We start from the raw sequence: 13,918 nt of genomic DNA, 5'->3' as shown, positions 1-13,918 counted from the left end.
AAGACTCTACAAATTCTTGTTGTAACTGACTCTCATGTTTAACAACCCTTGCTGCCTTTCATCTAACCTAGATCCTCTCTCTAGACTAGGTACTGCTTTGCCTTGCACATAATATATTTCAGGAGGACAGAGAGACAGGGCGAAGCTTGATTATCTTATTTTGCATTCTCAGGCTTCACACAGAGCCTGGCTTGTGGTAGGGGCTCTCTCTATTGAGTTGCAATACACTGAATAACAATTTTAATAGCTACATAAGTTTTTAATAGAAAGTCTTGAGTTGAAATATATGATTTCCTTTTATTTTAATCATGCTTTATTGCTGAATTACACTTACCTTCTGTAGCAAACTGCTCTAAATGTTTCAGGGTAATTTCTTTGTATTTTGATGTCTCTGCCAGTCGATCATAAATTACAGTGTCCTGGAAAACAGACAGAGGATAAAATGACTGAATTAAGCATTCTGAGTTTAATAAAGTTGATGTTGGTAACAACAGTAGTAGGAAATCAGTGTAACAACCACCAATCTCTTTTAGCATTCATTTTAAAGAACAAGGTATTTTTGTCTCATAATACTATTTCCCTAGTGACATTAAGTAATAAGTCTCTAGTCTTGCATCTTCATCTTTCCTCTTTCTGAATAAAATTGTAGTTATTCCCATGTTCGTATCTCATATTCTACTTCACTTACCTTCCACATGCTGCAAGATCTACCCCAACCCAGATGGTTTTCCAGGACACCTTCATAGGTGTTCATAGCTGCTGCAAGGAAGAACGGTCCAGCACTCAAGTAAGTTTGGGAAACACTGGACTGAGCAAAGCAACAGAGCTTGTCTTGCTGCAACAATCCTTGGGGGCTTTAAAATGCCAGTGTGCACAGTGGATCTTGAAGGGGCTACATGATATGTGCCCCAAACTCGTTGAACCACAGAACTTTTTAGGGTTTAGAGCATGTTTATGGGACCAGTGCTCACGGAAGAACAAACTTTAAGAAATACAGGACTAAATCCACTGAAAGGGCCAGTGGGTATTGTGGGGAGAACCTTGGACAAATCTCGAAATGCCTTAAATAGCCATATATTTCTGATTGTGTCACTTTAGCTTTAAGACTCAGTTTACTTAATCTGTAAAATTTGGTTACCGGATTATGTTTAAAGTTCTTTTCAGCTTTAACTTCACGTACCACTTATGCTTCTCTAGTTTTTGCTCTTTTATAAATTGCCTATTATTCCTTTAGTTATTATCCAGCTTTGGTTTAGTGCTTTAAGAATTTTCGTATTCAACCTTCATGGTTTTATTAGACCAGGAAAAAATAAATCATTTATCTGCAATTACTCTCTCAGTGGTATTACCCATTTTGGGGTCTCCAGTCTCAGGGCTGATATTTGGAAGCAGACTAATGAAGTATGATTTAGAACCCTTGAGAGAAACAGAACTTAGTGACCTCAGAACAGATGGAGTATTCCAAGCTGCAATTATGAATTTCTTTTCATTTTTTCAGTGATGATGAATAGGAAGGGGGGCAAAGCAAAAGGAAATGATAGCTTCCCCTCATGGCTCCTTTCTGAGAATGAGAAGAATAATTTGTAAATTCTTCTTTTAAGAAGAATTAAATTTTAAAATAATATTTTCAATGATATTAATACAGTCCACTCGAAAACTAAGAAAATATTTGAAAACACTAAAATCATGAAAACAAGTGATAAGTAATATAGTTAAAAGGATTAAATTATGTAGTGTATCCAACCGTTCTAGTGGAAGAAGTTGACGTTTAGAATGGGAAAAATTAATTTTCTACCTTCTTTATAGTGTTGAGAAAAAGCAGAAGAAAGATGTGGCCTTCTGCATGAAATGTATAGTATGTTTTTAAAACAACAATCGCAATCGGCTGGCCATGCCTATACGTGAAAAACGAATAAACACTGTGATGGTTAATACTGAGTGTCAACTTGATTGGATTGAAGGATGTGGTGTGTCTGTGAGGGTGTTACCAAAGGAGATTAACATCTGAGTCAGTGGGCTCCGGAAGGCAGACCCACCCTTAATCTGGGTGGGCACAATCTAGTCACCTGCCAGCGAATATAAAGCAGGCAGAAAAACATGAAATGGCAAGACCGGCCTAGCCTCCCAGCCTACATCTCTCTCCTGTGCTTCCTGCCCTGGAACATCGGACTCCAAGTTCTTCAGTTTTGGAACTTGGACTGGCTCTCCTTGCTCCTCAGCCTGCAGGTCCCACGGCCTATTGTGGGACCTTGTGATTGTGTGAGTTAATGCTTAATAAATTCCCCTTTATATATATGTATTTATTCTATTAGTTCTGTCCCTCTAGAGAACCTTAATACAGATTTTGGTACCAAGAGTGGTTCTAGAGGAACAGAATATTAAGATGGAGTTCTTTCATTCGTTTTGGAGTTTCTGGCTGCTTAATATGATTAGACCCCAAAATGCTAAGGACTCTACTTCTAGTAGTATGCAGAACACTGATAGTCCTTGGCGTAAACTGTTCGGAGAATTATGTAAAATAAATGCATTTGACATTCCTGATTCTTCGTTCATGAGAGGCAATGAGTTTAGTGACTCTAAACATAATACCTTTGGCCATGTGTGGAGAACCAAGGAACATAATGAAGCTGGTTGGTTGCTCCTAAGTTCAGTGGACAAAGTAATGAAAGAAAATGATGAACTCAGGGATTCTATCTCCTGGCTTCAGAAGCAGATACTGAGTCTCAAATCTGCTAAGATTGCCCTGAGTGAGAGTCTTATCTCCTGCAGGGAAAGAGCTGAAGTTGTGGAAAAATAGACACAAGCTGTTATCATGCGAGTGGCTGACCTGCAAGGAAAGATGCATGAACAGCCTCTACAGGTGTCTACTATTAAAGTGAGGGCATTGATTGGAAAAGAATGGGATCCTGCAGGGACATGTGAGAGGACCCTGATGAAGCTGGGGACACTGAATTTGTAAACTCTGATGAACCTTTTTTTGCCAGAAGTAACAGCTTCCCCATTCCCAGGAGTGGCAACATCCCCTCTCTGAACCCTCTCAGCCATCAGCCTTTCCACCTCTGTCTGAGAAGATAAACCCTGTGCTGCCTGCGGTAACAATGATGTCCTCCCCTGAGGCAGTTGCCAGGCAAGATGATGTTGATTCTCTTCAGGAGCCACCCCCAACACCCCTGTTTGCTTCTAGACTATAACTAGACTAAAGTCCCAGTGGGCCCCTGGAGGTGAGGACGAGAGTATGACTCATAGTAGATGTGCTACACTAAAAAAGAATTGCCTGAGTTTTCAAACTTATATAAGCAGAAAACTTCTAGGTCAAACGGATAAAAGACTAATTTGAATTACAAAAACCGAGAATCACAGCCCCTCAATCAATTTCCAAACTTGAGCCAGTTTACAGACCCAGAACCCCCTGAATGAAGGGGAGGCTGGGTCCCCTTGAAAAAAGACCCCACTGCATTACCGACAATTTATGCTGTTAATCGTTCTCCCATCCTTCCCCAAAGAGACCTCTGGCCTTTTACCAGGGTAACTGTGCACTGGGGAAAGGGAAATGATCAGACATTTTGGGGACTACTGAACACTGGCTCTGAGCTGATAATGATTCCAGGGGACCCAAAATGTCACCGTGGTCCTCCAGTTAAAAGTAGGGGCTTATGGAGGTCAGGTAATTAATGGAGTTTTAGCTCAGCTCCGACTTAGAGTGAGTCCAGTGGGTCTCCAGGCTCATCCTGTGGTCATTTCCCTGGTGCCAGAACTCATAATTGGCATAGACATACTTGGCAGCTAGCAGAATCCCCACACTGGCTCCCTGACTGGTAGAGTGAGTGCTATTATGGTGGGAAAGGCCAAACGGAAGCCATTAGAGCTGCCTCTACCTAGAAAAATAGTAAATCAAAAATGGTATCACATCCCTGGAGGGACTGCAGAGATTAGTGCCACCATCAAGGACTTGAAAGACGAAAGGGTGGTGATTTCCACCACCCCCATTCAACTCTCCCATTTGGCCTGTGCAGAAGACAGATAGATCTTTGGGGAATGATCTGTGGATTACCATTAGCTTAACCAAGGGGTGACTCCAATTGCAGCTGCTGTACCAGATGTGGTTTCATTGCTCGAGCAAATTAACACATCTCCTTGTACCTGGTATGCAGCCACTGACTTGGCAAATTCCTTTTTCTTCACTCCTGCCCATAATTTGCCTTCAATTACCTTTGCTGTTCTAACTCAGGAGTATATCAACCCTCTGGTTTTGTGTCATGATCTTATTCAGAAAGCCCTGATTGCTTTTCATTTCCAGAAGATATCACACTGGTCCATCACACTGATGACATACTGATTGCATCCAGTGAGCAGGGTGTAGCAAACACAGTGGACTTACTGGTGAGACATTTGCACGCCAGAGGATGGGAAATAAACCTAACTAAAATTAAGGGACCCTCTACCTCAGTAAAATTTCTAGGGGTCCAGTGGTGTGGGGATTGTTGAGATATTCCTTCTAAGGTGAAGGATAAGTTGTTGCATTTGGCCCCTCCTACAGTGAAAGGCACAATGCCTACTCGGCTTATTTGGATTTTAGAGGCATCACATTCCTTATTTGGGTGTGTTACTCTGGCCCATTTATCAAGTGACCCAGAAGGCTGCCAGTTTTGAGTTTTGAGTGGGGTCCAGAACAGGAGACAGGTCCTGTATGAGCTGCTCTGCCACTTGGCCCATATGACCCAGCAGATCCAATGGTGTTTGAGGTGTCAGTGGCAGATGGGGATGCTGTTTGGAGCCTTTGGCAGGCCCCCATAGGTGAATCACGGCGGAGGCATCTCGGATTTTGGAGCAAGGCCCTGCCATAATCTGCAGGTAACTACTCTCCTTTTGAAGGACAGCTCTTGGCTTGTTACTGGGCTTTGGTGGAAACTGAACATTTGACCATGGGTCATCAAGTCACGGTGCGATCTGAACTGCCTATCATGAACTGGGTGCTTTCTGACCCATCTAGCCATGAAGTGGGCCGTGCACAGCAGCATTGCATCATCAAATTGAAGTGGTATATATGTGATGGGGCTTGATCAGGTCCTGAAGGCACAAGTAAGTTACGTGAGGAAGTGGCTCAAGTGCCCATGGTCTCCACTCCTCCCACTCTGTCTTCTCTCCCCCAGCCTGCACCAATGGCCTCATGGGGAGTTTCCCCTATGATCAGTTGACAGAGGAAGAGAAGACTAGGGCCTGGTTCACAGACGGTTCTGTACAATATGCAGGCACTACTCAAAATTGGACAGCTGCAGCATGACAGTCCCTTTCTAGAACATCCCTGAATGACAGCGGTGAAGGGAAATCTTCCCAGTGGGCAGCACTTCAAGCAGTGCACCTGGTTGTGCACTTTGCATGGAAGGAAAAATGACCAGATGTGCGATTATATACTGATTCATGGGCTGTAGCCAATGATTTGGCTGGATGGTCAGGGACGTGGAAGAAGCATGACTGGAAAATTGGTTACAAAGAAATCTGGGGAAGAAGTATGCAGATGGACCTCTCTGAGTGGTCAAAAGCTGTGAAGATATTTGTATCCCATGTGAGTGCTCACCAGTGGGTGACCTCAGCAGAGGAAGATTTTAAGAATCAAGTGGATAGGATGAATTGTTCTGTGGACACCACTCAGCCTCTTTCCCCAGCCACCCCTGTCATCACCCAATGGGCCCATGAACAAAGTGGCCATGGTGGCAGGGGTGGAGGTTATGCATGGGCTCAGCAACATGGACTTCTACTCACCAAGGCTGACCTGGCTACGGCCACTGCTGAGCCCAATTTGCCAGCCGCAGAGACCAACACTGAGCCCTTGATATGGCACCATTCTTTGGGGTGATCAGCCAGCCACCTGGTGGCAGATTGTTGCATCATGGAAAGGGCAGAGGTTTGTCCTCACTGGAATAGACATTTACTCTTGACATGGGTTTGCCTATCCTGCACACAGTGCTTCTGCCAAGATTACCATCTGTGGACTCACAGTCTTCCACACAGTACTGCCTCTGACCAAGGCACTCACTTCACAGCTAAAGAAGTGTGGCAGTGGGCTCATGCTCATGGAACTCACTGGTCTTACCATGTTTCTATCATCCTGAAGTAGCTGGATTGATAGAACGGTGGAATGGCCTTTTGAGTCACAATTACAATGCCAACTAGGTGACAACATTTTGCAGGGCGGGAGCAAAGTTCTCCAGAAGGCCGTGTATGCTCTGAATCAGCGTCCAATATATGGTACTGTTTCTCCCATAGTCAGGAGTCAGGGATCCAGGAATCAAGGCGTGGAAGTGGAAGTGGCACCACTACCATCACCCCTAGTCATCCACTAGCAACATATTTGCTTCCTGTTCCTGTGACATTATGTTCTGCTGGCCTAGAGGTCTTAGTTCCAGAGGGAGGAACACTGTCATCAGGAGACACAACAGTGATTCAATTAAACTGGAAGTTAAGATTACCACCTGGACACTTTGGGCTCCTCCTATCTTTAAGTCAACAGGCTGAGGAGGGAGTTACAGTGTTGGCTGGGGTGACTGACCCAGACTACCAAAATGAAATCAGTCTACTGCTCCATAATAGGGGTAGCGAAGAGTATGCATGGAATACAGGAGATCCATTAGGGTGTCTCTTAGTATTACTGCACCCTGTGATTAATGGGATCAATGGGAAACTGCAATAGCCCAATGCAGGCAGGACTACAAATGGTCCAGATCCTTCAGGAATGAAGGTTTATGTCACTCCACCAGGAAAAAACCCACAACTTGCTGAGGTGCTTGCTGAAGGCAAAGGGAATACAGAGTGGGTAGCAGAAGAAGGCAGTCATCAATGTCATCAATACCAGTTATGACTACATGACCAGCTGCAGAAACAAGGACTAACTGTCATGAGTATTTCCTCACCAATTCCCCAGCTAACATCATATCGAATGGGGAAAAGCTGAAAGCTTTCCTCCACGAACTGGAACAAGATAAGGAAGCCCTCTTTCATCACAGTTATTCAAAACAGTACTGGAAGTCGAGGCCAGAGCAATCAGCAAGAGAAAGAAATAAAAGGAATACAAATTGGAAAAGAGGAAGTCAAATTGTTCCTCTTTGCTGATGACATGATCTTATATCTACAAAAACCTGAAGACTCTACCAAAAAACAGATTTCAATAAACGAATTCAGTAAAGTTGCAGGATACAAAATCAATGTACGAAAATCAGTAGCACTTCTCTATACCAATAATATCTAGATAAGAAAGAAAAAAGCCAATCCCACTGACAACAGTCATAAAAAACCAGGGCCAGGTGCGGTGGCTCAGGCCTGTAATCCTAGCACTCTGGGAGGCTGAGGTGGGCATTCAAGACCTGCCTGAGCAACAAGGCAAAACCCCACCTCTACAAAAAATACAAAAAAGTCAGTCAGGTGTGGTCGTGCATGCTTGTAGTCCCAGTTACTCGGGAGTATGAGGTGGGAGGATCATGTGAACACAGGAAGTCAAGGCTGCAGTGATCATATCACTGCACTCCAGTCTGGGCAGCAGAGTGAGACCTTGTCTCAAAAAAATACACACACACACACACACACACACACACACACACACACACACACACACACACACAAAAATACATAGGAATAAATTTAACCAAGGAGGTGAAAGATCTCTACAAGAAAAACAAAACACTGGTATAAGAAATTGAAGGCTGGGTGTGATGGCTCATGCCTGTAATCCCAGCACATTGGGAGGCCAAGGTGGGCTAATTACCTGAGGTCGGAAGTTCAAGACCAGCCTGGCCAACATGGTGAGACCCTGTCTCTACAAAAAATACAAAAAATTAGCTGGGCATGATGGCGGGTGACTGTAATCCCAGCTACTCAGGAGGCTGAGGCAGAAGAATCACTTGAACTCAGAAGGTGGAGGTTGTCGTGAGCCGAGATTGTGCCACTGCACTCCAGACTGGGCGACAAACTCCATCTCAAAAAAAAAAAAAAAAAAGAAAAGAAAAGAAATTGAAGGTGACACACAAAAAAATGGAAAACATCCCATGCCCTACTGGACTGGAATAATATCACTAAAATGACCATATTGCCCAAAGCAATCTATAGATTCAATGCAATCCCTATCAAAATACCAATGCTGAAAATGGCAGATAGGAGGCAGGACTAACTTGCAACTCCCACTCAGATGGATGAAGCAGTGTGGAGACTCATATTGTGAACTGTCAGGCCTCTGAGCCCAAGCTAAGCCATCATATCCCCTGTGACCTGCACATATATATCCAGATGGCCTGAAGCAACTGAAGATTCACAAAAGAAGTGAAAATAGCCTTAACTGATGACATTCTACCATTGTGATTTGTTCCTGCCCCACCCTAACTGAAACGATATATTCTGCCCTGCCCTTAAGAAGGTACTTCATAATATTCGCCCCTGCCCTTAAGAATGTACTTTGTATGCCCATCCCAAAACTATAAGAACTAATGATAATCCCACCACCCTCTGCTGACTCCTTTTTCGGATTCAGCCCGCCTGCACCCAGGTGAAATAAATAGCCTTGTTGCTCACACTAAGCCTGTTTGGTCGACTCTCTTCACACGGATGCACGTGACATTTGGTGCCGAAGACTCGGGACAGGAGAACTCCTTTGGGAGACCGGTCCCCTGTCCTTGCCCTCACTCCATGAGGAGATCCTCCTATGACCTCAGGTCCTCAGACCAACCAGCCCAAGGAACATCTCACCAATTTCAAATCAGGTAAGTGGTCTTTTCACTCTTCTCCAGTCTCTCTCGCTACCCTTCAATCTCCCTGTCCTTCCAATTCCAGTTCTTTTTCTTCTCTAGCAGAGACAAAGGAGACACACTTTATCCGTGGACCCAAAACTCCGGGGCCGGTCACGGACTCGGGAAGACAGCCTTCCCTTGGTGTTTAATCACTGTGGGGACACCTGCCTGATTATTCACCCACATTACATTGGTGTCTGATCACTGCAGGGATGCCTGCCTTGGTCATTCACCCACATTCCCTTGGTGGCAAGTCAATTGCAGGGATGTCTGCTTTGGCTGCTCCCCACCTGCCTTCTCTGTGTCTCTACCTTTCTCTTTAAGTTTACCTCCTTCCCTATGGGCAACCTTCCACCCTCCATTCCCCCTTCTTGTTCCTTAGGCTGTGTTCTCAAGAACTTAAAACCTTATCAATTCACACCTGACCTAAAACTTAACTGCCTAATTTTCTTCTGCAATACTGCTTGGCCCCAATACAAACTTGACAGTAGTTCCAAGAGGCCAGAGAATGGCACTTTTGATTTGTCTATCCTACAAGATCTACATAATTTTTTGTCAAAAAATGGGCAACTGGTCTGAGGTACCTGACGTCCAGGTATTCTGCTACACATTGGTCCCTCCCGAGTCTCTGCTCCCAATGCGACTCACCCCAAATCTTTCTTCTTTCTCTCCTGTCTGTTCCTTCGGTCTCCACCCCAAGCTCTGAGTTCTTTGAATCCTTCTTTTCTACGGACTCATCTGACCTCTCCCTTTCTCCCTAGGCTGCTCCTTGCCAGGCTGAGCCAGGTCCCAATTCTTCCTCAGCCTCTGCTCCCCCACCTTATAATCTTTCTATCACCTCCCCTCCTCACACCCGGTCTGGCTTACAGTTTCATTCTGCGACTAGCCCTCCCCAACCTGCCCAACAATTTCCTCTTAAAGAGGTGACAGGCGCTAAAGGCATAGTCAAGGTTAATGCTCCTTTTTTCTTTATGTGACCTCTCCCAAATCAGTTAGCATTTAGGCTCTTTTTAATTAAATATAAAAACCCAGCCCAGTTCATGGCACATTTGGCAACAACCCTTAGATGCTTTACCGCCCTGGACCCAGAGGGGCCAGAAGGCCACCTTAATATGCATTTTATCACACAGTCAACACCTGACATTAGAAAAAAGCTTCAAAAATTGGAATCCAGTCCTCAAACCCCACAACAGGAATTAATCAACCTCGCCTTCAAGGTGTACAATAGAGAGGAGGTAGCCAGACAGCAACACACTTCTGAGTTACAGCTACTTGCCTCTGCTGTAAGACAACCCACAACTATGTCTCCAGCATACAAAAACTTCAGAACATCCAAGCTGGGGCTCCTTCAAAACATCCTCATGCACCTTGCTGCAAATGCCAAAAGCCTGGCCACTGGGTCTCAGAATGCCCACAGCCTGGGATTCCTCCTAAGCCGTGCCCTGCCTGTGCGGGCCCCCACTGGAGGCTGGACTGTCTGACTCACATTGCCGCCACTCCTAAAGCCCCTGGAGTCCAAACCCAACGTTCCTTGGCTGACTCCTTCTCAGATCTCCTTGGCTTAGCAGTTGAAGACTGATGCTGCCTGATCGCTTTGGAAGCCTCCTGGACCATCATGGACGCCAAGCTTTGGGTAACTCTTACAGTGGAGGGTAAGTCCATCCCCTGTTTAATTGATACGGGGGCTACCCACTCCACATTACCTTCAAGGGCCTGTTTCTCTTGCCCCCATAACTGTTGTGGGTATTGACAACCAAGCTTCAAAACCCCTTAAAACTCCCCCACTCTGGTGCCAACTAGGACAACTTTCTTTTATGCACTCTTTTTTTAGTTATCCCCACCTGCCCAGTTCCCTTATTAGGCTGAGACATTTTAACCAAATTATCTGCTTTCCTGATTATTCCTGGACTATAGCCACATCTCATTGCCACCCTTCTTCCCAACCCAAAGCCTCCCTCGCGTCTTCCTCTCGTATCCCCCCACCTTAACCCACAAGTATGGGACACCTTCACTCCCTCCCTGGCAACCGATCACACATCCATTACTATCCCATTAAAACCTAATCACCCTTATTCTGCTCAATGCCAGTATCCCATTCCACAACAGCTTTAAGGGGATTAAAGCCTGTTATCACTTGCCTGCTACAGCATAGGCTTCTAAAACCTATAAACTCTCCTTACAATTCTCCCATTTTACCTGTTCAAAAACCGGACAAGTCTTACAGGTTAGTTCAGGATCTGTGCCTTATCAACCAAATTGTTTTGCCTATCCACCCTGTGGTGTCCAACCCATACACTCTATTGTCCTCAATACCTTCCTCCACCACACACTATTCCATTCTTGATCTTAAAGATGCTTTTTTCGCTGTTCCTCTACACCCCTCATCCCAGCCTCTGTTTGCTTTTACCTGGGGACTGACCCTGACACCCATCAGTTCCAGCAGCTTACCTGAACTGTACTGCTGCAAGGCTTCAGAGACAGCCCTCATTACTTCAGCCAAGGTCTTTCTCAAGATTTACTTTATTTCCTCCCCTCCGCTTCTCACCGTATTCAATATATTGATGACCTTCTACTTTGTAGCTCCTCCTTTGAATCTTCTCAACAAGACACCCTCCTGTTCCTTCAACATTTATTTTCCAAGGGATATTGGGCATCCCCTTCCAAAGCTCAAATTTCTTCTCCATCCATTACCTACTTCAGCATAATTTTTCATAAAAACACATGTGCTCTCCCTGCCAATCATGTCTGACTGAACTCTCAAACTCCAACCCCTTCTACAAAACAACAATTCCTTTCCTTCCTAGGCATGGTTGGATACCTGGTTTTGCCATCCTAACAAAAGCATTATATAAACTCACAAAAGGAAACCTAGGACCCCACAGATCGTAAATCCTCTCCCTACTCCACTTTCCGTTCCTTGAAGACAGCTTTAGAGACTGCTCCCGCACTAGCTCTCCCTGACTCATCCCAACACTTTTCATTACACACAGCTGAAGTGCAGGGCTGTGCAGCTGGAATTCTTACACAAGGACCAGGACTGTGCTCTGTAGCCTTTCTGTCCAAACAACTTGACCTTACTGTTTTAGGCTGGCCATCATGTCTCCATGCGGTGGCCACCACTGCCCTAATACTTTTAGAGGCCCTCAAAATCACAAACTATGCTCAACTCACTCTCTACAGTTCTCATAACTTCCAAAGTCTATTTTCTTCCTCACACCTGACACGTATACCTTCTGCTCCCCTGTTCCTTTAGTTGTACTCACTCTTTGTTGAGTCTCCCACAGTTATCATTGTTCCTGGCCCAGACTTCAATCTGGCCTCCCACATTATTCCGGATACCACGCCTGACCCCCATGACTGTTATCTCTCTGATCCACCTGGCATTCATGCCATTTCCCCATATTCCCTTCTTTCATGTTCCTCACCCTGATCACACTTGGTTTATTGACGGCAGCTCCACCAGGCCTAATTTCTACTCAACAGCAAAGGCAGGCTATGCTACAGTATCTTCCACATCTATCACTGAGGCTACTGGTCTGCCCCCCTCTACTATCTCTCAGCAAGCCAAACTCATTGCCTTAACTCTGGCCCTCACTCTTGTAAAGGGAATACACATCAATATTTATACTGTGTCTAAATATGCCTTCCATATCCTGCACCACCATGCTGTTACATGGGCAGAAAGAAATTTCCTCACTATGTAAGGGTCCTCCATCATTAATGACTCTTTAATAAAAACTCTTCTTGAAGCTGCTTTACTTCCAAAGGAAGCTGGAGTCATTCACTGCAAGGGCCATCAAAAGGCATCAGATCCCATCGCTGAGGGCGCTTATGCTGACAAGGTAGCTAAAGAAGCAGCTAGCGTCCCAACTTCTGTCCCTCGTGGCCAGTTTTTCTCCTTCTCATTGGTCACTCCTATTTACTCTCCCACTGAAGTTTCCACCTATCAATCCCTCTCCACTCAAGGCATATGGTTCTTAGACCAAAAAAAAAAAAAAAAAAAAAAAAAAAAAAAAAAAAAAAAAAAAAAAAAAAAAAAAAAAAAAAATCTTCCAGCCTCACAGGCCCATTCTATTCTGTCATCATTTCATAACCTCTTCCATGTAGGTTACAAGCTGTTAGCCCGCCTCTTAAAACCTCTCATTTCCTTTCCATTGTGAAACTCTATCCCCAGTCTGCCACTCTTGACTCCCTCTTGGAGTGGACAGATGATCTTTGCTAGGGTACACTCCAATACTTTCACCCTGATGAAGTCCTATTCTTTACTTTTATATTCACTCTTATTTTCGTTCCTGTTCTTAAGCCTCCCTATACCTCTCCCCAGCTATCTCCACCACACTATCAATCTCACTCACTCTCTCCAGCCATTTCTAATCCTTCTTTAACAAACAATTGCTGGCTTTGCATTTCTCTTTCCTCCAAAATCGCTGAGACCTCAATTTAGTCACTGCTGAAAAGGAGGAATCTGTATATTTTTAAATGAAGAGTGTTGTTTTTACCTAAATCAATCTGGCCTGGTATATGACAACATAAAAAACTCAAAGATAGAGCCCAAAAACTCGTCAACCAAGCAAATAATTACGTTGAACCCCCTTGGACACTAATTGGATGTCCTGGGTACTCCCAATTCGTACTCCTTTAATACCTATTTTTCTCCTTCTTTTATTTGGACCTTGTGTCTTCTGTTTAGTTTCTCAATTCATACAAAACTGCATCCAGGTCATCACCAATAATTCCAAACGACAAATGCTCCTTCTAACAACCCCACAATATCACCCCTTACCTCAAAATCTTTCTTCAGTTTAATCTCTCCCATTGTAGGTTCCCATGCTGCTCCTAATCCCACTCGAAGCAGCCCTGAGAAACATCACCCATTATCTCTCCATACCACCCCTAAAAATTTTCGCCGCCTCAACACTTCACCACTATTTTGTTTTGTTTTTCTTATTAATATAAGAAGACAGGAATGTCAGGCCTCTCAGCCCAAGCTAAGCCATCATACCCACTGTGACCTGCATGTATACATCCAGATGGCCAAAGGCAACTGAAGATCCACAAAAGAAGTGAAAATAGCCTTAACTGATGACATTCCACCATTGTGATTTGTTCCTGCCCCACCCTAACTGATACGATATATTCTCCCCCAC

At 44.5% G+C, this 13,918-nt stretch overlaps 1 protein-coding gene across 4 annotated transcripts in view; it reads right to left on the bottom strand.

The window, feature by feature from the left end:
• Positions 1–13,918, bottom strand: part of ATP8A1 (ATPase phospholipid transporting 8A1) — a 266,458-nt gene that overhangs the window by 121,238 nt on the left and 131,302 nt on the right. For all 4 annotated transcript variants that reach the window (XM_050791502.1, XM_050791504.1, XM_050791503.1 and 1 more), the window contains one exon: positions 335–419. In XM_050791502.1, the coding sequence (XP_050647459.1) occupies positions 335–419 (85 nt within the window). The remainder of the gene's footprint in view (positions 1–334; positions 420–13,918) is intronic.

The sequence above is a fragment of the Macaca thibetana genome, chromosome 5 (assembly GCF_024542745.1).
Source record: "Macaca thibetana thibetana isolate TM-01 chromosome 5, ASM2454274v1, whole genome shotgun sequence".
Taxonomy (NCBI): Eukaryota; Metazoa; Chordata; class Mammalia; order Primates; family Cercopithecidae; genus Macaca; species Macaca thibetana.
Note: the sequence above shows the minus strand (reverse complement) of the source record. Positions and strands in the feature narration are given on the sequence as shown.